Genomic DNA, 27,383 nt, shown 5'->3' with positions numbered 1-27,383 from the left:
GTATAGGAGGACCAGTTACAGATAAAACTGGATTCAATTCTATATTTAAGTCTTCTGGTAATATTCCTGTTTTGTGATAAATACATATTGAGTATTGATGTTACTGGGTGTTTTGTCTACCCAGAAACAGTCAGAATGTAATTAGAACCTTCCAAACATTCTTCTCAAGATATTCTTCTCATCAAATGTAAGCCAACAGAGATATATAAAACTGATCGTCTTAAGAAAAATGCATCAAACCATAGCTATGTTGGGAAACAGCCAGGATAACACCTTATTACCCAGAGCTTCTTCAAATGCCATAGGTGATTAAGTACTCTCACATACACACATACGCATTTCCAAAAAACAATCAATGAGTAAACTGTATATCCTGCACAAGTCAACTGAGTAGGATCTAAGGAAAAGATTACGTTTGAGATCCAGATCCTTGAGTTCAACTGAATGTGTGTCACACCAGAATACAAGGAAATATCTAACTCACAGTATTTCACTTCTTGTTTTGCTTCCTATAAAGAATGCAGGCACTCTGTCTGCTTCCTACAAATTTTGGGAAACTACTGCTCAAACTGCTGTGTTTTCAAACCATGGTTTATATATGAAAATGCTAACTAGCATATTTAACTTTTAGAGTACTCATATATATGAAGCAAACTGCATGCACAGGAAAAATCACTTAAGTTCACTTGAGTTTATGACAAGATCAGAATATGGAAAGCAGGCGTGCAAAAAACCCCAAACAAACCCACAAGGAAACTTTACCTGATCATGATTTTCATCTGAAAATGTTATTGATGTAAGCTTGTAACTATTCTTCAACAAAAATTCATTAACTAAGAAGTTAAGAGCTCTTTTCTCAAGAGGTCTGATTGGCTCCTGGGGAAAAAAAAAAGAAAATACACTAGATCTTTGGTTTATCTCCCTTCCAACTACGGAAGCATATTGATATTAAAATCCATGCAAAGTTCATTTATCGCCAGCCACCTACCTGAATTTCAGGACTTGATTTATAATTTTTTCGTTCCTGCAAAGGAACTTCATTTTCTGGGGAGGAAAAGAGAAGTAACTAAATTTTACTCTCTCATAGAGGATGAGCTCAGCTACTTCTACATTGTTTAAAGTAGAGACTTAAGAAAAGGTTTATGTACACCACCTGCAGCCTGAGTCAGGTTGGCTCGAAGGGCCTGTATGGTCTCCTTGGCTTTCCGTAGTTCAAACTCCAGGACTGGACAGGGATTTGGATTAAACACACATAGGCATCCAACCAAGGCAAGGGAAACAAAAATAAAATATAAAAAGCAAGGATGGGTGTGAAAAAAAAGATACCGTTTGTATTAAACGTAAAGCATGCAGTCTTTATGGAACTTATGAACACATGCAGCAGAGTTGGTTTGAAAGCAAACTGGTGAACATTTTCCATAGTTTCACTGGCCTTAGGTTAGCTAAGTCAAAATTTCAAGCTGTCTGACAAGGACCCGCTGTAAGGTTTTGGGAAAATATTAGGGAGCTGATGCTGTCAAATGTTTTGGTTTTTGGTGGGCAAGAGGAGTATGTGGGCAATAACAACACAGATCTAAATGAAACAAGTATGTTGCAGCAGGCAGAGGAAGCTGTCTCCATGTAGCAAAGCTTAAACCATGAAGTGAATGTACAGTCCCATTGACACCACAGACCTTTTTTTGGAAAATAAAATCATACACTAAAATTTTAGTAGCTTAAATGTGAGATCTTGAAATGTACTTTATCTTACTAGAAAAAAAAAAGTAATTTTAAATTTCTATTTTAAAATAGTGAAGTTTTAGGAATGCCCTACAGTTGATTAGGATTTTGAATTCAGTTCACTGAATTTAAATGAAGAGAGATGCACAAGACCAAAAACACCCCAAAAATGCAGCTCTTCTGCAGTACTTCTAAAAAAGCTTGAAAGGAAAAAGGTCTTTGCACCATTACTCTTGAAAATTTACATTGATTTTCAAAGACCTAGAGTCACTTTAAATTCAAAAATACTTAATTCTAGTTCTCCACTCTCTCTTAATTCACCTTTCCAGTCCCCTAGTCACTACCATTTGTTTCTCATGTTCCAATGTTTCCTCCAAAAAGGGCCAGTGGTGATTTGTGTGCACTGGGATTTCATGTGTTTTGATGCTGAGGTCATATGTATATGGTGGCTTCAAATTTTAACCCACTGGACCTTTGCAAAACATATAGCAAATGTTCTTTAAATAGCCATTTACAGGTAGAACAGCTAAGGAAACCTATTTAAGAGATTACCAGATAAATACATGCATTTCATTAATTCTCAGATTAATCTAATCGCACTGAAATATACAGTTACCAGAATGAAGGACTTTTAACTAGAGAGATGAGCACAGAACACCTACCACACTGAAGTGTTAGATGACCTATTTAGAATAGTTTAATATCTACTTTATTCCCAAACAAAAGGAAAAATGTAGTGACTTTTAACAAGAAAGTTTCCATGAGATCTTTAATCACTGCCTGGAAACAATTTAACATGGCATTTTGAAATATTTACACAGAACACAATGCACAGCAGAAACACTGCATTGGCCCTTGCTGATAAAAAACGTTACTGAAGGCTGCAAATAAAACCAGTTCCTCTTCTGAGCATCTATAACTAAGACTCTTGGTAATTAACACTCATGGAAAAAAGATTCACTCAGTTTGCAGTTCTGCATAAAAACTGAAGGAGTTACTACAGTACACCACATTGCTACATGAAAGTAACTTGTTTGATGCACAGAATTTTACTGCAGTAATACAAAAGCGCAACTGAGGATACAATGAATAAAATATGTAAAAATCTCTCTAGTATTCAGCAATGCTGATCTGCAAATACTTCTGTGCAACAAAGTTAGAAAACGTTCTCATGGTAAAATAAGTACCTAATTTTAGCACTTCCTTGCATTTGAGTTACTTACTTACAGTTTTAAGATACTAATTTGTTACTTTTTGAAAATTTTAAAGAACACAAATTAAGTAATTTTTCTTATGGAAATGACTATGTGTTAACATTTTACTCTTGTAAAATATTTTCAAAGACCAGAACAGTTGCAGATCAGGAGTGCCCTGCACTAGAATGATATAAACAATAAAAAAAGGTAGAAAAGCAATGAAAACTATAAAAACTCAGGAATCTAATTAAGGAAAGTAGGAATAAGACATGTCTGAAGGCGTAGAAAGCCAAAAAACTCATGTCAGACAAACCCATGTCAGACGGCAAGAATTGATTTTTAGTGAACTGACGATGCTGACAATTCTTAGAAGTCATTAGGACTTTATCCATTCAACCTTAAAAGTAGATTACTCTGCTGCATGTTTCTGTTACACAGTAGAAGATTCTAGACACAGTATATTCAAGAAGCAGTCATTGGTAGCATGTCAAAACAACCACATAATCCCACCACAACACAGCATTGTTACAGATGTACCTCATCTAATCTTACTAATGGCACCATGATAATTGCCATCATACAAACCTTGATGCTTTCAAGTCAGTCACAAATGTAGCTTTTATTTGAAGAAGCTTATAGGTGTTTATACAGTTATACATGTAAATAGCTATAACATTAACTTCAGTCAAATGTTAAACTGTGATTAAAAGCTCTTTAAGTTATGCTGAAATGTGATCTTCTGCCAAAACATGTAATGATTTTTAATTCAACATGTCTACCAATGAAATCAACACTAATAATCCCCATTTGTTGATTCTATAGCATTCTCTTACATAAAAGGCAACCTTTTAACCTCTTTATTTGTAATCATTATAAACTATTGACTTTTAATATAAATGTCCTGATGCCTCTCCCCCTCTCCTGTTACAAAGCTGAAGCTATGCCTTCAGAAGCATTGACAAAGCCAAGCCAAAATTTAACTTCATGCTTGACTAGGCTGATAACATGTACAACTCCCAGCAACTGGTGAAAGAGATGACACTCCTTAAGAATAATGCACAAATGTTTTGCTGCAGACAGCCTAAGAAAGGAAAAAATCAGACATTCCTCTGGAAATCAGACATTTCCATCCAGGAAAGCAAAGAATAGAAATTTAGAGCCTTGAAGTTGGGTAATCTTCCTACAAGGAAAGGGCATTTCTGAACAATTTAGTTTGCCTTAGGGGAGAAAACTATCCAAATTTCAATGGCTCTTTTTATTAAAAATGATGGCTTTTAAATGGCTTTTTCATTATTAAAAATTTCTAATCACTACAGCTACTATCCTGAAAAAAATTACAAAGCCTGACTTAAAATGGGTTAATATTTCAAGCAGGCAATGATGCATTGGACCAAAGTTTTCAGATCAGCAATTTTTAAATGTTTCTGTTTTCATGCAGCTAATCTAATACACCTTAAAAGAGAAGTGCATATCAGGAATGAGTAGCTTCTCTGTTGAGCTTTGAAACTTCAAAATTAAGCTTTCTCAAGGATCTTATTCTACTGACTCATACTTGTTAATGACTTCATAAGTTATTGGATCATATATACCTACAAAGAACATGCAAAGAACCACCTGCAATTGGGATTGAACTAGTTGAGATCTACATGAACAGCAGTCTTGTTGAGCCAAGGGCAAAAAGTTGAGGAAATAAACAGTACTTCTAAAATCATCCAGCATTTGTGTTATGTAAGCAGTAGTATTTCCAATTATATTAGAATTTTATAATCTATATTTAGAATACGTTGTCAGATTTTTGCACACTTCACTATGAAGTACCCAGTACTTCAGATAATGGTAGAAGGGTAGTTTTGTGTTGTGAAGCCACTATATGCCATTTGGACATTTTCTTTTAGAAGTAGCTCTTCTCTGAAGTATCAAGGCCTCCTGTGCTTACCCAGATTTCCTCACTTTCATACTGTTACAAGCTCTGTTTTTCCTTAACTGCCATTTTGAGTTCTTCCTCTTTGCCCAGTAAATACAGAACTCCAGGTGTCCTAAATCATGCCCTCTAAAACATGTATGATATCCCATTATATTTGATGAATCTGTTCATACATTTTAAATCAATCAGAAGAAATTTAAATTCTCTGACAACAGCTAGCAATGAAGCCACTGTCCCAAATGTACTTCAGGACCTGAGGTTTCCCAACTCCCCTTCCTGATGGAGTATTGAAAAAAAAGGCAGCCTTGAAACGTGAAACACTTCAGCACATAACACAAATAGCCGCAAATCAGAAAGCTGTATTTTGGTATAAGAGATGACTGCTATCATACAAAAATCAAGACCAGCAGGAGGGTTCATGAGCAAGTAAAAGAAAACTTGTCACTATAAAAGTGGGAGGCCAACACTTGACTCAGTAGCCTCATTATTGCTTAGTTAATGAACAGGACCACCTACAGAGAAGACTTGAACTACAGCAGACTTGTGTTCAGCTTCAACCCCCTAGAGACCTCCAACCTGGAAGGAAATCTAAGAGGATTACAACTCCTTCACAGGCTTAAGACAGGTAATGGAAAGCCAAAACCAGATCTGCTTTCAGGATGAACAAAGTACACACACAATGTTAGCAAGTGACTGTTGCACTACAAATGCCTTTTCTGCTCTGTTTCTAAGTTTTGTTTGATTTTTTAAAAAGATTTTCCTCTGCTTTTGGTGTGCACAATTTAATAAAAAAGCACAATTAAAAAAAAAACTCAAAAAAGGGCAGGGCTCTGTAAAAAGCAGAAACTGTGAAACTGAGTCTAGATAAATGAAATTCTCAAAAATAAGTTTTTAACTGGTCTCTTCATTTCAAATCTTATTCTTCTAATCAGAGACACACAGACTAGCTTGAAATCAATGCAAATACAGGGAAATCTGAGAATATGATTGAAATGGAGTTTGATTGTAAGAATTAATTTCATCATTTTTGAAAACACAGCATGTGTTTTTAAAATTATTAGATTCTCAAAACAGTTGATGTCAAAGGCAGGTTAGCAATAATAAGCATTTTGTATTATGCAAAGTAGGGGGTTTAGACCGTGGCAATTTTAAGATGTGGCAGAAGATGCAGTTCCTTAGACGAATGTCAGGCAACCTATTTTAAACAAATCCTGTGGGTATTCAAGTTAGGTGTAACCTTATTACACAGGAAGGGGGCAGGTTTTCCATTCTCTAGCTGCTTTCTGGAAATTATGAGTATTTGGAGGAGGTCTACTACCCCTAACAAATCCTTCAGTACTGAGTTTATCCTAGCAGCAATTATTTCAAGCACTTAATACATGACTTTGGATTCAAAACTTACCAGCCTTAGAGAACAAGTTTTTTCCACCTAGTAAATTGCAAGATATAAGGATGCATTGTAATCTTAGTGGATTACAACTGTATTATCCAAATTGTTACATAGCTATCATTTTCATTACGATCAGGGAGATGAAGAAGAAAATTTATGTTTTCTAAATTGCAGATAGTTTTGTCATACTTATCCACATCCTGACTGGCTTCTGTGACTTGCATCTTTTCAGTCAAGCACATAATATTATAGAAGGGACTCACTTAGATTCATTCCAGCAGATTTCCCAAGTGAAAAGCTCACAGCAACTCTTCAAAACGTGTTTGCTCCTAGGCCAAATTTGATTCTAATTCCAGAAGGAATGAAGTGGGCTAATAGCTTTTAAATACCAAAATCAATTTCAATCAGGAGATGATACAGTTACTTCCAGGAATTTTTGGACTGTTAAAAAAAAAGGCAGCTAAGTCTACCACTATTCATAAGGGGCAAATGGAATATGGTGGCTTTGGATGATGATAGAGGCATGCATTTTTTGATTTGGGGCTTTCTAACATAGCCAAGTTACAAAAGTATTTGTAAAGTGGTTATGTTACAACCTCTGTTTTAATGTCCTTCTGACTCGGAACCAGTTTACCAGTTTCATTTAGTGACTGATGTGCATTTATGTCCTATCTGTCATTTGATGTGATAGGGAACTGATATAGAAATCATGTGTTGTGTCCAAACAGTAAAAAACAAAGATAGGAGCATAAGAAAGGCATTTACAAAGAGAAATGATTCAAGCCTCATCTTCAGAACTATCAGAAGAAAAATATGACTATTAGATCATGGCCCCAAGCTTTCACAACAGATTACAATTTTAATCTCCTAAGCAACAAAGCTCTTAACAGAAAAGAAAGAATTTTAGAAGAAATAAGCAAAATGGACTTTCAGTTAGATTTCAAAGTGCATTTGCAGCTAAGAACAACTTCAAAAGCAGAAGTTATAAGCCAGAATTTGTTTAAAGAAGGAACTGGATTTGCAAAAATTTTGAAAACTGTGTTGACATAATTTTTTAATGTGCAAAATAAATACTTATCAGTTTTTGAAATTACTTGGGAAGATAGCTTTAAACATGATTGAGGCAAAATATTTTAAGCAATTATGACTGAACGAGAATTTTAAGTAGAAACAAAATATTTTTGAAAACTTCCAGTGTTTAAAAACATCCAGAAATAATATTCAGTCTTACTTCATTCAAGTTCTTGGGTTACTTTTTAAGAACTCTTTGAAAACCATCTCTAAAGGAACACAGAACTGTATTTATATCCTGACATACAATTTCCTCATCAATTACATATGACAGCAATCACTACATAGTAATTATCAAAAATATTGATCAATTTTACTATTTACTTAAACTTAATTTTAGGCTATATTAATTTCGTACTGGAAGTAATCAATATTTTGTTACTAATGTTTTGTCAAAAGATTACTGGTTCTACTGGATGTCAATTCTGGCAGGTCTGTATTTTCCATAAGTGTCTCTAATCCAATTCTAAGGACAGCTCCAAGCAAGAATCAAACTAGCTCTCTCAGTAACACTATTGCCAAGAAATACTGACTAGAACCAGGAAAAATCTACTATGATAATGAAAATAAATAAAATATTGGGATTTTGCTTGTTTCTTCCTTGCATTCCAGTACACAATTCACAAAGGCTTGGGCTCCTTAAACACAATTTATTTAGAAGATTAGTTTTCTATTTACAACTATTGCCTCCTTAAAAAGGACTATGTATATTGAAAAAGAAAGTAGCTAAATAGTAATAAGAATCCAGAAGTTTCCATATAAATTGAAGTAAAGTAAGTTCCTATAGTTCTAGACCAGAACATCAAAATACCTGGATTTGTTTCATGTTTGTGAATTTAATGCAGTCCTTTAAGTCAGCAACACTGGCCAGGTAAGAAAAATGAGATTTTCCCACCATTTCAGACTGACCCAGAGATGAAATTTCAGAATGAAGATCCTTTACAGAACTATGTTTCATCAGCCTTTTCGTTGCTTGGTGGTTCAGAGTAGAGACAATAGGATGGAAGAGAGACATGGCAGCTTGCATCACCTCAGGTTTCATAAAGCTTAACCATGTGAGCAGAAGTCACAGCATGGACAACTTCCATGAGCTCAGGATATTGATCAGTACTAACTGACAAGAAGTAAACAAAGCTCTGTAGCCATTTCTAGAGAGCTTTTATGGGTTTCTCTGTGGAAGCTGTGAATAACTTCATATATAACCTTGGAAAAAAAACTGGACAGAGAAATATGGCTCACATGCAGAAATGGTTACTAAAATAATTTCAAACATAAGAGAAAGTTCTGCCTTTGGCGATGTAATAGATCCTGAAATTAAAAGTGCTGAAGGCTTAGAACAAAAGGCAAACCCCCCAATCTTATACAATCAAAGAAACAAATAGGAGAGAAAAGCACTACAATTAAGATTTGTAGCAAAGAAGATTCATGGAACTGAGGACATCCCAAATTTGCTCTGGGTTTTGAAGTGCTTATTCATCTTGATGACAGCTATATTTAAGAGATGACTTGCAACAGATCTTTACATCAGAAAGCGCTTACCCACACAGTAGTAACAGACCACTATGTAGAGCAATTTAGTGAATGTTTCAGCTTAACAGTAGTAGTCAACAGGCAATACTAGGATACAGTTCTGTTGTCAAAGGCTGGGCACAATTTTCAAGCATACTGTGTGTTTCTGCACTGGTGACATCTGGAATCATACACAAGTACACCTGCCTGAATATTTACAGTAAATACAGCAGAAGTGTCTAAAGCATGATGCTATCATCAAGCAAATAGCTGAACCACCTCAGTGAAATCTTGTCATGTTCAGAAATGTTCATTTAAATATACTTATGCCAGAGACAACAGGTTAAACAGTAAAATTAACATTTTGTGATTCCTAAAACATATAGAACACTTACCTGCTACTCTTTCATCTGTTTCTCTATTGCCATCATCAGAGTATCTTGCAAAATCTAAAGAATCAAGAGTACTGATGCTTCCAGCACGATCTTAAGGGGTAGGAAAAAAAAAACAAAAAATCAGACAGAATCCTGAAGAGCTGCCTGTCTTTTATAGAGAAAGTACCAAAACAGCATCTCATTTCAGAAACTATAAATTGGAGGCTACATGTTCTGCAAGACTCAAGTTGTACTGCTCTTTCTGAAGCTCTATAAGTAAAGAGTACATCAGTAAACTTGAACCAAAAATGCAGCACTACAGCAAGTTCACTGAACAGGCTCTAAGATATTTTTGCTCCCCCTAAAAGATGGCATTTCTAGCCTGTCCACAGCAGATGAGGAGCAGCGCATTGTAGCACTTCCCCTTTTCCACAAGGGCCAAGGACTTTGGCTTGGACTCAAAGGTAAGAATGTAAAAGAAACCAAACTGATGTGTGACAAGTTTCAAACAGTTCTCTTTTAGCAGAAACCTGTAACTGCCTCACTCTACTTCCTTTTCCCATTTTTAGTATTTTAAGGCATGTCACTGTGACCAAATACTTTTTTTACATATCTTCTGATCTAGCTTTTAACTTCAGTACATACCCACTTAATTAACGTTTTTTGAGGAACGCAGTATCTAACAAAAGCAAAGGGAGCACAGTTCATGCTATTGCAGGTATATTATTCACACTCTATAATTAAATTCTGAATTTAAAAAAGAAAAAAAAAGAAATTCAGTAACTAGCATAAGGTTTGGATCTGATCTTGACATTTTTCATTTCACGGGAATGGCAAAGCAAAAACCATCAACCAAAATGCAATTTTGATAAGTCTGTTGAAGCACATAGTCACCTTTTTATTATAAAAAGGCAAAAATTACTTGGTAACAGAACTTAAAATAAATTTAACAGGTTCTTAGCACAATTGAACACGCAGAAATTACATTAAGTACCTTAGTATCTTTCCTCTCCTTTTGAAATGAATTTCTATGTAGCACTTCAAAAATAATTTTAATTACATTAGAACTGTTGTCACATTAACAAAGAAAAACTCCACAGAGCTGTCAAAAAAACTCTTATCTGTCAGTGGAAATAGAAGCAATTTCATCACTTGTCAGTCAAACTCTGTCATGACTAACATCATTAAGTATTTAACCTCTCCTCTCATTCTGCATTATGTAAAAAAAAGAAAAACAAAACCAAAAAAAAAGCTATTAACGATTTTCTTTGTATATTTGTGCTTAATTGTACTGTAAGGTCTTGTGACATCCTCTCTACATATAGACCAGCACTGCACTAAAATAATAACACCTGAATTAAGACTGATTAAAGCATTTACACTCAAAAAATACAGAGGTACTAAAGTTAGCAACTATAGCTGAGTTCCACAATATCAAGACTTGCCTGAAAACCTTAACCTGTCTGTTCCAGGTTAAGTATATCTCAGTATACAGTTTATATTTACCAAAGGGTTTTTTCCTGTTACAATGCTTTCTTATCCAAACAATGAAACAGGCTGTTGCAGTTCAGTGACTCTCTACTCAGTCACTTGTTTTAAACCTCATTGCTCATATGCAGCTTCCAGTCTTATCCTCTGTAATTTTTTCAGACATTAGTCTGATTTAGTAATTCTCTGTAGGCTGTTCTATATAGCTTAGCAACACAACACAAACTCTTCTTTTTACAGCATCTATGGAAAATGGACTGTTATGAAAGTAAACCAGTGGGAATCACATTTGAAGAGATTAAGTTCAAAAGTAAACATGAATTCATGCAGTATGAGAGTTTTTAGAATGGACTTTTCAAAACACCCAGCACCTTGATGACTAGATATTGCTCCAGCTTATTTCACTGGGAGCTACAAGATCATTTTTTGAAATCAAATTCAAGACAATATTTGAATGGAGATCTCAGTGAAAAGCTGATGCTGAAGAGAAGCAACCATGTCTCACATAGAGCATCACTATGGCAAACGCAGAAATTAAACTGTTTCCCTCTGCAGTCTTGCCATGTTCACAGATCGATTTTCTAACTGAACTGTGAACAGAAGCAAAGTAACATCAGAGAAACAATGCTCAAATTTCAGCTTAAGCCAACCACATCACAATTACTGAAGCAACCAAAGCCATATGCAACACAACATTTTCTTTATATGACTAGTGGTGCACTTCAGAGGCCAATCCAGGCATAAAACACAAACTTATTTGCCAAAGCCAAAAACTTCTTGAAAAAAAAGCCAGACCACCAAAACCCAGATGCCTATAAAAAAAGCAGGAGGTAATCACAATCTTTGTCGAGATTTAGACAGCAGAAGCTGTTTCAGATCATATCAGCAGCTGTGAATCCAACAATATCCATCACTTCTACAACCTTAATGGTCCTACAGGAACAAACACCAAGGGGGTTTATGACTGCCACATCCAGAAACTGCCTTAAGCACCACCTCTGCATGCACAGCAGCAATTTACAGGGTTGAAACTTGAACGTTCACCATTCTGACTTTGCTTTATCATTACCGTGTTCATAATAAAAGCAAACATCTGACTTCTTTTTCATAGAGGCCGACACTGGGAAGATGCACAAACAACTAGATTCAGACTGATGAAAGCAAGGAAGATCTGCTAAGGAATACCAGCCCTCACGGCCTGTTTCCTGACACCATTATTTCACTCTGCCGGTGATGCCGACCCTCCTGCCCATTACAGAAGTCCCCGCCCTTTAGCACACCCCCTAAGCCAAGATGTGTCATTATCAGCACAGTCAGGGCACACAGGCACTGCCGAACAGCGCCCGCGGTGAAGAGCGGCAGGCCTGCGCCATCACCTACCTGCCGAAAATGTCACCAAGGGAAACTGCGTCTGTGGCCCTGCTACTTACCACTGTCTCTGTAGGCAGGCATCAGCAGAGGTTTAACTCCTAAAACGAATGCCATTGTCTAGAAAATCACGGGATAACATCTGATAACTCTGTATTTTACACTTCCATGAAGGATGTAGCTGCTGCGCAAAGGATCAAGAGGGTGTAAAAGGTACCTCCCTGCTGGCAGCACAACAGCCTCATTTGTTAGGAAAATGGGCAGGGCTGTTGGAAGGAAAGGAATCAAAGGGAAGGCTGTGCTCAGTCACACAGCTCACCTGAGGAATGTGAAATAGCATTTGTCTGAAGTACAAACAGTTGTACTCCACGACACTGAGTGGAAGCAATTCAACTACAGCAGTCAGAAAAGAGAACTATTTTCTGAACTGAAAGTGAAAAAGAAAAAAAAAAATCATTTTTTTAGTAGAAAGCACATAATTTTTAAATAAAAATAAAAATTTTTGTCTCAAGTCATTTGGCAAAGAATATCAAAGCAACTTTTTGTGGAGAATCCACTGAAAAGGAAAAGTACCCCTTGGCTGAAATCTGCTTCTTTCTCAGAAAGAAACCCAATCTCCCACAGCAGTGGGAACCCATTTTATTGTCTTGGTATGTGCATTCTTATCAACAGTCTCCTATGCATGGATTTTAGCTTCTTTCCCTGAATTAAAACACTTTATAATTAGCAATTCTCTTTTGCTAAAAGCGTTGCTAGTGAGTCCTCGCAAAATAATTGCTGTCAGCTTCATGTTTCAGAAATGGTAAAAGCAAAGTAACAAGAACAATTTTGAGAAGCAGGTATAAACAACTGCAGAACACGCATCACCTCAATACAGAACAATACAGTGCATAGAGAAGCAATGAAACAAGCTTAGGCTTTTCATAATTCATACTAGAGAAATGCCAGGAGACATATCGGGATAATAAAGGAGAGCCTGTGCACAGTTCTTGTCTCTTACCTTTACCACTGGAAAAGGATGAGCAAAATCAGAATGCAAACATTCATACACTCAAAGATACTCAAAGATAAGACGATTTTTAATCCCCTAAAAATGCAATGCATTTAATTTCATCTGTGAAGTGAAAAAATTGAGTTCAACATCACATTTTACTTATTAACTTATACAGTCTTTAAAAATATTGCTTCACTCCAGAGGAAAGGAATTTTAATTCTCTTCTTATTCCCAGAACTGGCACCAAATGACATGCAGATTTCTGCTGACAGCTTCTGTTCCCATGGCACATATTCAGCTCTCCCTGAAAGTTGAGCATAACTACCAAAGTAGGAAAATGTAAGAGAATTTCAAAGTGATACATCCCCCTCCACTGACACACATAATATGAAAAAGGTTATGTTTCATTTACTCTGATGATAAAAGGAAATTATTTTTACCAGTTTACCTCAAGGACACCAAGAACGATCATATTAGCCATATTTTCATGTTAGCCATATTGTCACAGTATGTGCATTAAGTAGAAATAAGTTGCAGTCTTCTACAAAATCTCATTAAATAATCTTTACATGTTCATGACACTGTAAATCAGCTTAAAGCATAGACAAATTAAGTGGCATTACTTATTGATAGGAGGCACAAGAAAAATATTTTAAAAATTAATGTTTTAGAAGCTATTTGAATTTACTTTCCAAACATCCAAATTTATTTTAAAAATTACTAGTAGATAAAACAGCCCAGTTGTCACATTTCCTCTAAGATCACAGGAAATCATATCATCATGTACTAACAATTAATCAAATGGAACATATGAAGACCCAGAAATCCACAATTTTTCCTTGAAATTCAAAGAGAAGAAATGATACTATGCTTGTACATGACAGATTCACTTAGCTAAGTGTTCACTTGTACGAAAAATATCTGTAATCCTGAAACCAGACTATTGCCATATTTTAAACTGCTGAGTGAAATAGCTGGCGAACCATATTTTATAGTGACTGGAGAAATAACTGGCTAGTGGAAGTAGAATTTTGGATAGCATACAAACGGAACTAAAAATGAATCTTTCCCAGGCTGGATCAGAGCAGCTTTCCACTGGATATTGCATATACTAGGACAACACATTTCACAGTTTAAGCCAGGCTTTATATGAATTATATGGTTCTGTGGAGGATGATACAGCTGAAGGCAGATAGCTCACACATATCACAGGGAGATAGAACTTTTTTTGAGTTTTTTTGAGATAGTATAGGTCTGGATAGTAACTTATACATGTAATGCTATCAGGGCCATCAGGTGGACTCCAACATCCACCATCACACATCACTATTTGGAAAATATTTGGAAAAACCAAACATGACTTTGCATTGAAAAAAAAAAACCCAAAACTAAGCAAAAGAATGCTCTGAATATATTCTACCCAATTGGTTAATACAATTGTAATTTTTCATTACTGTAGCATTATCAAACAGGAACATACAATATACTAAAGGCTTGGAAAACATTGTTAAGAACATTATTCATGCTATTGGATACTATAAAGATTTATATCAAGAACTTTGAATACTCATCCAAGCACAGTTCTGCTTGCAGAAGCACAGAATTTTTATTTCATGTAGTCTTTTACTTTAGACAAAGTTAAAATGTTTTAACAATAGTGTTAGAATTATCATACAAGCAACTTAATCCACCAGTAGTAATTTTATTTGATAATAATACACCCTCTTCACTAAATTAAATTTTCACTACATAGGATTTCACTAGGGACAAACATTAAACAAGGCCTGCCAGTTCAGTGTCAGGTACAACCCTACTTAGAAGCCATCTCAGGTTAATGCCTTCTAGCTTATCCTGAATAAAACCAGATGTTGAAAGTTACATAAGTGAATGACTGAGGCGATCAAAAATTATTCCTTCAGCACCATCATCTTGATAGATACATCTAGGTAAGAAAAAACCCAATTTGACTCTAGAATACAATTCTCTGCAGCAATAGAAATAAGTTACACTTGGTTCTTAAACTGGGTACTGAAAATCTGTTTTGTAGAACAAAATTACTAAAATAGGGAATTGCTAAGGTTTGATTTTATTATTAATTAAAAACCAAAACAGGATAATTCAACCAACAAATATGTTACACTTAACACACAGCAAATTAGACTCCAAAAATTATGCAATATCATACAAAGAAAGTTGTTGGGGATTAAAAATCCCCAAAAACATACAATTACAGCTCTATGTGGAAAAACCCCCAACTTACTCTGAGATACTCTTTCAGATCTCTGGAAAGTGAGAAGCCATAAAAGCCCCCTACTGCAATGTTTTTTGACCAACAAGCCATGGATTATTACTAAGACAAGCTTTAAAATAACCATATAGTTCCATGTAACTTTAGAAAACACACAACTTTTTCCTGATGAGCTGTGCTATTCCTATGAGTTAAGCTGTCCCTCCTCCCAATACACACATAAACCCTTCTAGCATGGAGGAACATCTCCATCTAAAAGCGAATTATGTCATGAAGAGATCAAACTCAAAACTTAAAGGTGTCTGCAAATCAAAGGTCAGAAAAAAATTTCATAGACATCTGCAAAGGACAGCAGTACCCGTATTTATAGGATATAGCTTATCTTTACTTTTAGGGCACCCAACCTAATTTTTAAATGCAAAGACACAGGTAACCTAGCAAGTATTCTGATAACAGGTCCCAGCTGAGAAGCTTCTATGAAAATTACTCAGGTCTGACACTTTTTCCCTTTCTTCTCTGTGCTACAGATACAATAAAAGAACTATTGAAATTCAGACCTAAGGGAATGCAGATGTATAAATACACATTTTAGGTCTATTTCTGCTGTCAGTAAAGAAGTCTGCAAGTGAGGTGTTTTACCTACCTTAAACATTCCAGACCCAGAGTAAATTAGCCAGTAGGGTCATGCAGCAAATGGCCTGCTCTTTTCTAGAGCTACTGTTCTGAAAAAGTATGCCCTCGAATAAACTTGTGTTTTCAGCTATCCTGCACAACATCACAGGCATAAAATAGCAGAAGCCAAGGAAACAGGGAATGGAGGTTAACCGGAAAAAAAGAATAAATTTCCTCTAGTACTTCTTTGTACATGCATAAGCCCCGTATTAGTACTGAACCACACACGCGCATATGTGAATAAACCAAACTGTGAGAGAGAGCAAGCATGTGTGATAGAAGATGTGGGATAATATGAAAACCCAAACAGTTGTAATGAAGTCCTTTCTACATTAAATCAAACAATCAGGCATCATTAACTCTTTAGTAAGTGATCATCAATTCACAGTTTGTATTTGTGACTACCTTATATAGCAACTGAAGTAGATATGTTGTGCAATACATATGAACAAATGAATTAAACTATTTAATTCCCCATAAATAAAGCTGCAAATTTATTTTAAGTGTACCACATTTCATAAGACATCTCTGGAGCAGTATTACTTTGAAAAGTTTTAAAAGTCTGCTGCATTTAAAATTTCAGTTTATGTTTCAACTTGTTCCAAGCTTACCAATGCTGGATCTTTCAGCAAAGCAAACTTTATCCATTGCAGCAGACATGCAATCTAGCATACAACCTTTACAGTAGAAACAGACTTACGTAACAATTTTTTAAACCAACTTGAACTTCTAGAGTAAATTTTACCAGATCAACACATTCCACACTGCTGTGGTAACTCAGAGATGGAACAAAAAGCCTTAAATTAATTCATTGCATCAGGCCCTAAACTATATGCACCTGACTTACCAAGGTATGCAATTCAAGTGCCTCTTTTGCTCTCTCCCAGATGTTCTTAATCAATGAGACCTGCAGAATTTTCCAAATTTGTATCTTCTGAAAAGAAGACTTCAGACCCTCATCAAATGAAAACTTAGTTAAGTAAAGCTACTAGAATAAAATTAACTTCCAAGCGGTCAGAGCAGTCTACTTACCAATTACCAAGAACAGACATTCAGTACTAGTCCTTGATGGGCAATCCAAGCCAAATTGAAAACAGATGATTAATACACTTTCCTACTTCATATTTATAGCAAGTTAGAAAAATTCATAGGAAGCATGTGAGGGTAAACCCCTAAAGCTGCTTAGAGAAAACTAACCTATGCTTACTGGCCAAGAAAAGAAAAAATACCCACACAAACCAACAGAATCCCACTCACCAACCAACCACAACAAAAAACCCAACCACCAGATACGTAAAACAAATATTTTGCAAACACATTGCAATAAAAAAGTATTACTCTCTCCCATAACAGGCACACTGCAGCAGCTCATCAGAAAGATGAAATTACAAGTCGAAAATAGGTAAGATTGTGCACCCTAGCACATAAATAACATGCTCACAGAACTGGGTTATGACAGAGATGCACCTGGGCTGATCTCCTAGAGAGCCATACCAAAACCAGGCTGCTTTTGGAGCAAGGTTTATTGCTCTCAGGCAGCATCCAAATTAGTTGAGTCTGAAAGAATTAAGCCAGCCCTGCACAAAGCATTTGGAAGCTTGCTGCAGTGAACACTGAGGTCCAGAGGGCTGTGACCTTAGGGAAAGCATCAAACCCAGCCTGAACCCCTACACATGTGCAAGGAGTAGCTCAAGCTGCAGTGCTCTTGAGCAAGCAGACCTTCCCAAAACAAAACAGCTAAGGGCAAAGTATAGCATGGAGGTACTCCTTCCAGCTCATGACCCCAGCTGGCTTTAGCAGAAATCAGAAAGCTTCACCAGCATCAAATTAAGTCCATATGCTTGATGCTGCAGGACTGCATTGACCAAAATGCATCCATTAACTTGCACCACAAGGATTTTTCCATTTGCCGCAGTAACCCAGCTTTCTGTTAAAGGCTAACATCAAGTAAAATTGTCTCAATTTAATCCTTAAATGGTTGCCCTTGCTGAAGGACTACTTAAAGTGTATGGTTAATACCTATCTTTATTCTCAAGCACTGTATTGCCTCAGGTTTTTTTTTTTTTTTTTTTATCTCTGTCCCTGGAGATACTTGAAAGGCCATCTGGTCATGATCCTGGGAAACCAGCTGTAGGTCACAGTAGCTCTGCTAAAGAAGGAGGTTGGACCAGATGATCACCAGAGGTCCCTTCCCACCTCAGCCATGCTGTGATTCTGAGATTATTCTTGCCACGATTTCTCTTACTCCAAAAGTTTTTTTTTCAAATGACAAAACAGCTCATAGCTTTCTCTCTCCTCTAACATCAAACAAGATGAAAAAGTACTTGTCATATAAATACAAAATTCTTGTTCTGTGACTTTTTACGTAACAGTATTTCCTTCAATTCAACAACAAAGTAATCAGCTGCATCACTATCATGCAGAGTTATATTGCAGGAAGGGAGGAAGAAAATTGCCTCTACCCTACAGTGCACTGGAAGAAAGGCTTCACTATTTCTTAAAAGCTTTTTCAACTTGGTCTTAAAAAAAAATAGTTTTTTTTAACTATTTGTCCAACACACTCAATATACTTAGAAGCATGTCTCAGGCATTCACATCATAAATAAATATATAAGGCCTACAAACTTTATTGAATTACTCAGTGTTTTAGCTTGTGCTGGAGGAGATTTCGGTTTCTCAAACCTGCAACTTCACAATACACTAGAAAACCAAATACAACTAACTCCCTGAAGACAAGGAGTTGTCAGTTTGAACCCAGCAGTATAAGGTTTCAGGACTTATCTTCTCATTAAAAAAAAAAAAAAAACAGACTCCTCATGCTATATTTTAGAGAGGTCCACAGATATAAATTGCCTAACTCAGATTTTGCAGAAAATCTTAATTTAGTTGAGAAGTGTAAGAACATCCTGAAAAAGATTTTTTCCCACATTTTCATTAATTCTGTGTTTATAGAACACAAAAGTCCAGTATTTACAAATTTTCAATTAACAGAGACGGACTGCACACAGATCAGCTTCCAACATAGCTGATATCAATAGCTACTTGATAATAACTTTCTTGCAAATACTAGACAAACCTTTTTTATCAGCTAATGAAACTCGTGTAAAATTTTCAGCATGCGTTCTCTCAGCTGGACAGAATTTATGAGTCACATCTTCAGTTTAGAAAAAGGTAATTTTCAGAGGGGAAAAAAGTGACAGGAAATTTGATATAACTTACACAGAATTTAAATTACATATGGGAGAACTTAAAAAAGTTGCCAGTGGCTGGTTCTGAAACGCAAAGCTCTAGCTCAACATTCTAATTTCCTTCTTTCCACCTACCCAAAATCCAAAAACCAATCTCTTCTTTCCCTAACAGCAAAGCCATCAGAAGAATGGTGTGCTGCTTCAGCACAAATCCAGCTTGTTTAGCTGAAGCTTTCAGCCACAGGATGGTTAAACACATACATAACTGAACAAGCTACAGTGCATATATAGAGAAGTTCACTTCTGCTTTCCTCAACATCAAAAAGTAACAGGAACTCTAGCACAGGAACAGAACAGAAGCCAGGACAAAAGCAATTAAATTCCCCATCTCATAGCTCTGAGGATCCTAAAAGAACCACAACATGCACTAAGTTAGGACAGAGGAAAATACAACGTAGTCAGGGGAAAAATACAACGTAGTCATCACAGTCACTCACTAATGAATGGATAAGATGATATTTACCTGCCTAATAATAGAGGCTTCTACTCTGTCCTCCTTTGTCCATAATTGTCATGCTTATCATGCTACCTTAGCTTGTTACTTCTTTGTGTAGTTACATATACTTACAGGGACTAACCTGTCTCCTGAACAATCTACCATTACATCCCAAATCAGCCTAACACAGACATCAGCCAAAGCTTAGACTCATCCATCAGGGACAGCTTCCAGCACACCCACTTTTAGTCATTTGACAGGTCCAAGAGTTGCAAAAGATTTAACATAAGCAGCTTGTAAGCTATGAACTGCATGTTACTGAAAACCTGTCAGAAACACCAGTGTCAGTAAAATGGAGTGGGTTTAAAGCAGTCACAACGGGAAAAGTTCACCTGGCTTCTCCATCAGTAAAGCCAACATCAGCGCACTATCGAACCTCTCAGATTTCCTCCAGGCATCGCTCTTTTCTGCCCGGTTTGAAGCAAACTCTGCTTCCTTTTCTTTCAGCATTATGTACAAACCTCAACTCTTTCAAATGTTTTCTGTACTTCATTAAAAGTGACAATAATCAGCGTTTCCCATCTATTGGATTACCAGCAGCTTTGATTACCTATTTATCTGCACCTTTCCATCCCACCCTTTCTCAGGGGAGCACATATTCCAAATCAAGTACTAAAACCACTCTTACTCACAAGTTGCCAGTCTACCTCCCATTATCTGCAGATCCTGCAACAGGACTAGGTGTTTTTGCTTACTTTCATATAGTAACAAGCCAAAGACTTGAGCTGAAAACACCGTAACACCTAAGAAGTAGTCATTAGAACAAAAATTATTTGCCATCTTTTCAATTTCCTATTTTATTTAGACTGCTATTTAAACTGAGGTATAATGAACTGTTTGGAAGTAGCCCTGTTCCGCTATATTTTCATTCAGAACAAAAATCAGTTGAAACATGGCAAAGCTCCACACAAAATTACAATGTTTGTGATTCAGGATTGAGAAGAGCCAAGACACCCCTCTCACACAAAGGCAGAATCTGTATACTCTTCCCACTTCACTTTTTCCAGTAGGATCCATCTGAATTTCAAAGGCTACAAGCAAAACGAGCAATGCATTACAATATTCCACATCACCCCCAAAAGAAAATCAAACACCCCAAATCATAAACAAAGCCTGGAGCTTACTATGAAGAAGCAGCAATACTTTATATCTTTGTACTCGTGGATTAGTTTAATATAACTGGAATCAAATCCCCAGAAAGCTATAAACAATTTTATTCTGGCAGTAACTAGAAAAAAATTACCTCCTGAAAACCACAAAAGCAACATAAGTGCTCAAAGCCCTTATGATTTTCATTAAAGCTATTTCAGATTTTGGGAATGTTGCACTTTTGTAGTAATAAAGAAAAAAATAAATGGCAAATTTTAAGACTAACACTAGTCCTACCAGCATAAGATGCATTCCATCAGGAAAGGGCATTCATCAAACATAGCAACCAAAGGGCATCATATCAATCACATTAAGAAGAAGCTTACTTCACCCACTATGGACAAGCTTGAATTACAGTCATGCGTATAATGAACACATTTGTGGTCCAGGAACACAGATGAGACACCTGAGCCACAGTTTTATTTCTAAATTTTGAGTGTCTCAACTTGTACTATACCTTCTTATGCAAAAATGATAGGGACAAAAATTTATATTTAATGCGTAAGTGCTGACTAAAGCCTTGTAAAAGATCAGGAATACAATAAGAAGGAGGGACTTCCAAACCATATTGCCCACATGAGTAGCATTAGAAAAGTGGTATCCAATGCTCTAGCAGACATGAAACTACTGCTATTGAAACCAATGGAAGAAGATCGCAGAAGTTCGGGAACACCTAGATGAGATACAGGACATGAAGGATGACTGTACACAGTGCTGGGCATCTAAAGGAACAGTGTTATCTCCTTCACATGCTTCAAACTAGAAAAGCAAACTTGCTAGACACAAAAAACATTTCCACATTTTTCATTACAATATATCTTAATCTCAGTTTGTAGATGTGATGTTGCAGCTGCTGGAAAAAGGAAGGGTGTTTTTGCAAAGAACTAAGAAATCCCAGTCATCTGACTGTCATTTGCTGTTGCAACCAAGCGCTCTGAAGCATGGTTCAAAGACAAAACAGCTTCTAAGTCATTCGCTGACCACATGATGCTGGTTGTTTAAATCCAATGACACTTCAACAAAATCTTTTTGTAACAGTCTTTGAAGACGAAGAGAAGAAATAAAACCACACCAAAATAAATTCCAGCACGCACTCAAGAGTTTAGACTGGCACTTCTCAGAGTCCTTTTAGGCAACGAACACTTGTACTGAAATTCTCCCAATCTATACAGCACGTAAAGTATGAAAGCTTTCTATTGCTCAGTGGAAATCCTCAGGCAGCATTCCAAACATACTTCACATTCAATAAGAATTGCCAGTCATACTTTTTCTGCATCCACTCCAATTATGAAAAACCTCAGAATAAAGCCAGAGAAATTAATCCACTTTGGGGGCTGGGAGCAGCAGGTACAAAGCACTGAGAATAAATTCTGACTTCAGAAATCAACAGAAATAATTTTTAATGATGGTATGATTTTTTTTCACTGAAGCGTAAAATTCACATGACCTTGAAATGGCAATCATGCCAACCTGCACTACTTTCTACATCAATAGTTTATATTAAGAATACTAGTAGTTCATTCTCAAATACCTTTGGGCATGTTAATGCAAGAGAAGGTACATGCACAACTCTCTTATAAAGGCAGGTACAACAGACTGGATCTCTCAACAAAACTGGACATTTTGACTAACTTAGGAAACTGTTCAGACTTATTCTTGGATCTGAACTATAGCTCAGTCACCTACCTAAACGAAGTAATACCAGATACTTGAGAAAAAAGTGAGGGAACTCTTCCAAAGACCACGATTTTCACCCCATCAGAGTCTTCTGCAATCTACATTTTAGTATTTGGAAAAATGACATAACTACAGAGGCATGAGACTATCAGCTCTTATTCAATCAGAATCAGTCTGAACAGCATTGTCACAATTGCAAGCTCAATGCTAGACTCCAGACTGCAAGAAAGTCTGATGGCACTAAGTTAAAAAAGCTACTTGAGCTATATAAAAATATTTTTTCATTGTTCTGCATCTGTCACCTTTCAATGTCACTTAATGTGAAGTGCTTTTTGAATCACTGTTGAGACAAAAAAAAAAAATCCTTTGAAATGCACTCTCTAACCTATTGTAGATATCAGATTTCAAGACACAGTTTTAGCATAAGGTCTAGCATGATATTTAATTTCAGCACTTCAGTATTATTAAACTTGTCCAAACTAAGTGTTAGTCCCTCCTTCTCTCTCTCCTCACTGCTGCAGCCTCCTCCCTCCTTTTTTTAATAGAGACATCCCACAGGTATCTATCAATTAGCAAGTCAGCAAAATAATAATTAAGATGCTCTTACATAAGTGCACATTGCTCTAAGACTGCAAGAGATCTTTCTTTTTCCCATGCATCGCCACTCAGCTACACAGGCTGCTGTTTTTCTAGTTCTGGAGTGTGTGCAGTATCAATAACTGGAAACAACGTACTATGTTAACAAAGAGAAGAGAATATTTAATCAGATTAATTGACTGGAATCCTCAAGGAAGCAGCTTGGGGATGAAACAGAAATTTTTATCACTTCAAAGCCCTGAAGCACAAGTTTTTCCAGCATTCACTAATCATATCATGAAGAACATCAAACTGAAGAAGCTCTCAGTTGGACAAAGAGAAGTATGAAATTCTAATTATTCACAAACAAGACAACCAGAACATAAACAACACAGCAGGAATTTTAAAAGAAGCCAAACATTTTTTAAAAGATCTTGAAATGCACTAACAAGTTGAAGTTTAGATGTCTCTATTATCCCAGCCATCCAGATGCTACTAGATATTTCCAAATTTAAAGTGTAACTTTGTGTCTCTGCAACATCAGAAACTCAATACAGAACTATTCATAAAATGCCTTTAGGTATCCTGGTAAACACATAATTATGTCTTTCACCTGTCTGCTACCCACAATTCCTTCCAATGCCTTCCCACCAGTTCATTCAGTCCTCTAAAGTCAGGTGGCTGGTCGCTTCTCTTTCCCAAAGCCACTTGCACAGGCTACCTCCTTTGTAGAACCCAATGTGTTTTGACAGCAACACTGACGAGACACCGAAGTGATTTTATTCTAAGAAATGTGCGCTACTTTTAAAACTCAAAAGCTGTTACGGCCAGCTGTGTGACAACTGTCCGAATATCTGCACTCCTTTTGCTCCCTAAACTTTTACCAACTCAGTACATTAACTGTTCCCCATCTCTTTGGCTAGCCAAAGACTACAGACACTTGGTAAACATGGTAGCGTTAATTATAGGAAGCATTGTATTAGTTGTGCAAGAGCTGTGAAACTCAGACTCAGACCTATCTTTAGGTGCACCAGCAGAAATATCACCCTGGCTCCTTACACCCCATTTCCTTATTCCCCGTTCTTTCTCCTAGCACCGTACGACTTATATCTTGGCAGTGAGCACTGAAGACGCTGCTGGAAATAATTTTCTCCACATTTGCAAATACCCGTGTCGTTCACAGGGATACCGAAGCTCGATGAAACTACGCCAGGACCAGGGTAACGCCGGATCTGGCGTATCAGCCCCCTCTGCCCCGCTCCTACAGCCTCGGCCAGTCCCGCGCAGGTTAGAGAGAGCAAGCAATATCTGGAACAAGGAGCGACGCCAAACGCCTTTCCCGGCCGCCCAGCGACACCGAGAGCCATCCCCGCCCATCCCCGTGCTCCCACCGGCGGCTGTCCCCGCCTCCCGGAGCCCCCCGGCCCCGCGCCAGGGTCACTTACTGAGCTGCCCGGCCCCGGGCTCCCTGCCGCCGGCTCCCCCGAGCCCGCTGCTGCCGCCCAGACTGCCCAGGGCCCCGCCGGCGGGCGGCGTGCCGCTCTGCCGCTCGAAGTTGCCCGGGTTGGAGAAGAAATCGCGGAGCCGGGGCAGCTCCCGGCCGCTCTCCAGCAGCTCCGTGTGCAGCTCCAGCGCCGTCAGCAGGAACTGGTCCCGCAGCAGCTGCGCCGCTATCGCGTCCATCGGCACCCGCGGCAGCTCCCCTGCCCCCGCGGCAGCATCGCCCGGCGCCGCCGCTCGCAAACCCGGCAGCTCCTCGGGGCTGCCCGCCGCCTGCTCCGGCTGCTGCTGCGGGTACGCCGACCCGCCCGGCTCGGTGCTGCTGCTGCTGCCGCCGCCGGGCCGGGGCTCCTCGGGCTCGTCCTCCTCCGAGTCGCTGAGGAAGGGGTTCACACTGCCGCCCCCGCCGGCCGCCGCCGCCGCCATCTTACAGCCCGGCGCGGCGCGACCGCTGCCCGGGCGCTACCGCGGCAAAGCCCGCGCGGAGACGCCGCCGCAGACACCCCTCCCGGCGGGGCCGGGGCCCGAGCCGCTGCCAGTCCCCTGCGATAGTGCAGATGATGTTGACGATGCTGCTGTTGCCGCGGGCGCTGCCGCCACCTGCGGCCACAGCGACTCCCCGCCGCCGCCTCCTCGGCGGCCTCCCACCCGCCCTGCTGCCGCTTCCGGATCCGCGCTCGCGCGAGACTTCCCGCGGCCAATAGCGAGCGGCGCCCCGGCACGCGGCCCCGCCCCCTCCGGGCCTCGCTCCCGCCCCCTCCGCGCTGGGCGGGGCCCAAGGGGAGGGAGAGACGCTGGGGGCGTGGCCACAAGCGGGGGGCGTGGCTTTTGGGCGCGGTCGCGTTAAAGGGCGGGGCTTCGTGACGCACACTCGTCGGGACGGGGCGGGGCGAGGCCGGGAGCGGCGGTGGGCGGAAGCGGCCGTGGATCGCGGCGGGGAAGAGGAGTGAGTCCCGGTGGGACTGGGGGCGGCCGGTCCTGGGGCCGCGGCACCGGGAAGGGCGTGGGCAGGGGCTGCGCCTTCCCGCTTCCGCAAAGCTTGGTTCGCTCCGCAGCCTCCATGGCGGGCGCCCAGCCCGTATAGCCTCCCGGCGCTGCTGGGACGGGAGGGGTACGGGACTCGGCCTGGCCTCCGAGCCCGGCTGGAGGCTCGGACCCTCGCCGGGTTGCGTTGGCCGGGCCAGGGTAGGGCTTCCCGGGGAAAGCAGCGCCCTGCGAGGGCCCCAGGGCAGATGGACATTGGGCTGCCAAAGGAGCTGGTGGAGTCACTGTCCCCGGAGGTGTTTGAGGAAAGACTGGACACAGCACTCGGTGCCATGGTCTAGGTGCCATGGCTTTGGTCGTGGGCTGGACTCGATGTCATCTTCTCAGAGGCCTTTTCCAACCAAGGTGGTTCTGTAACTCTGCGTTCCCAGTGGGCGTGTGAGCCGGGTCAAGCATCGGGTGTTTCTGCAATTAGGGAGGGTGCAAGCACAGGTGGATAGTTAGTTGAGGGCCTCGGGAAGAGGGGTCAGGCAGCTCAGGGGGACTACAGGGCTGTTGTAAGGTTATGCTGAGAGAAAATTAGAAGGGCTGAAACACATCTAGTACTTAATCTGACTACTGCTGCAAAAGACAACAGGAGAGCTAAGGAGAGTGTTTATCCTTTTGTGGAGTGCAAGAGGAAACGGTAAAGGATGAGGAAAAGGCTGTGGTACAAAATGTCTTCTTTTTCTCACTCTTTAATGACAAAGCTAGTTTATGCTCGTGATGTACACCCCTGAGCCAGATAGAGGGAACGGGGAGTAGAATGGTACTCCCGTTGGGTCAGGGGGTGAAAAGGCTTTGCCAAGGGGTCTGGACAAGTTGCATCAGGCAGTGCTACAGGTTGCGGGAAAAGTGTCTGGAAGGTGGCCCACCAGGAAAGGACCTGGGTGTGCTGATTGACGGTTGCCTGAAGATGAGCCAGCAGTGTGCAAGAAGGCCAATGACACCCTGGCCTGTATCTGGCCATCTGTCGCCATCCTGGCCACTAGTGTGGCCAGCAGGACCAGGACAGTGATCATCCCCCTGTACCCAGCACTGGTGAGGCTGGACCTTAAATCCTGTGTCCAGTTTTGAGCTCCTCACTATAAGAAGGACATTGAGGTGCTGGAGTGTGTCCAGAAAAGAGCAGTGGAGCTGGTGAAGGGTCTGGAGCACAAGTATTATGAGGAATGACTTCAGGAGCTGGGTCATTTAGCCTGGAGAAAAGGAAGTTTAGGGGGCACCTTCCTGTTCTCTACAACGACCTGAAAGAAGGCTGTAGCAAGGCGGAGGTTGATCTCCTCTCCCAGCTAACAAGTGAGAGAAAGAAAAGAAATTACTTCAAGTTATGCCGTTGAATTTTTTCCTAATATGCATGAAATAATGTGAATGTTTGGCATGGAGATCTAAAAGCACTCTGGAGTACTCACTCCAAACTCTTCCATTCACAAGGTGGTGTCCTGTAAAAGACTGTGCTTTCCAGATTTGGATTTGCATAACTTTTCTGTAAATTTTATACTCATTTCAGCTTTCTGTCCTATAACAAACTTTGGATTTTATTACTGCTGTATTGTTTTATGTTGTTGATACACTAAAAAGAGCCTAAGTGGCAGAGCATGAACTGGTTGTAGCATAAAGTAAAATAACGGTGTGTTGAAAATGCTTAAAAGTTCTAGTGGGTTCACAATAAAAATAGGGACAAAAATATTTTAGTGTTGCTGCTCCGGTGGAATTGAGAACCTTTAAAGAAACCTTCTGCTTGTTCCTTTCCTCTTTCCT

The 27,383-nt window shown here is 39.2% G+C and overlaps 2 protein-coding genes across 7 annotated transcripts in view; one reads left to right on the top strand and one right to left on the bottom strand.

The window, feature by feature from the left end:
* Positions 1–25,175, bottom strand: part of RELCH (RAB11 binding and LisH domain, coiled-coil and HEAT repeat containing) — a 77,051-nt gene extending 51,876 nt beyond the window's left edge. The window contains exons 1-5 of one of the 5 annotated variants that reach the window (XR_011001435.1): positions 24,545–25,174; positions 9,205–9,294; positions 1,154–1,225; positions 989–1,044; positions 763–876 (exon numbers count right to left, since the gene is read on the bottom strand). Coding sequence is in view for 4 of the 5 variants with exons in the window: in XM_068197761.1 (XP_068053862.1) it covers positions 763–876; positions 989–1,044; positions 1,154–1,225; positions 9,205–9,294; positions 24,545–25,025 (813 nt within the window). In the remaining variant the exon portion in view is untranslated. Of the gene's footprint in view, positions 1–762; positions 877–988; positions 1,045–1,153; positions 1,226–9,204; positions 9,295–24,544 lie in introns of all 5 variants that reach the window. The other 4 variants (XM_068197761.1, XM_068197745.1, XM_068197739.1 and 1 more) reach the window with 4 other exon arrangements.
* A 312-nt stretch (positions 25,176–25,487) lies between these two features.
* PIGN (phosphatidylinositol glycan anchor biosynthesis class N) overlaps positions 25,488–27,383 on the top strand; it is a 97,909-nt gene continuing 96,013 nt past the window's right edge. The window contains exon 1 of one of the 2 annotated variants that reach the window (XM_068197701.1): positions 25,488–25,545. The gene's annotated coding sequence lies outside the window, so the exon portion shown is untranslated. Of the gene's footprint in view, positions 25,546–25,792; positions 25,880–27,383 lie in introns of those variants that run through there. The other variant, XM_068197707.1, reaches the window with a different exon arrangement.

This window comes from Anomalospiza imberbis, chromosome 1 (genome assembly GCF_031753505.1).
Source record: "Anomalospiza imberbis isolate Cuckoo-Finch-1a 21T00152 chromosome 1, ASM3175350v1, whole genome shotgun sequence".
In the NCBI taxonomy this organism is placed as follows: domain Eukaryota; kingdom Metazoa; phylum Chordata; class Aves; order Passeriformes; family Viduidae; genus Anomalospiza; species Anomalospiza imberbis.
The sequence above is the reverse complement of the archived record's forward strand: the minus strand, read 5'-3'. Positions and strand labels throughout refer to the sequence as shown.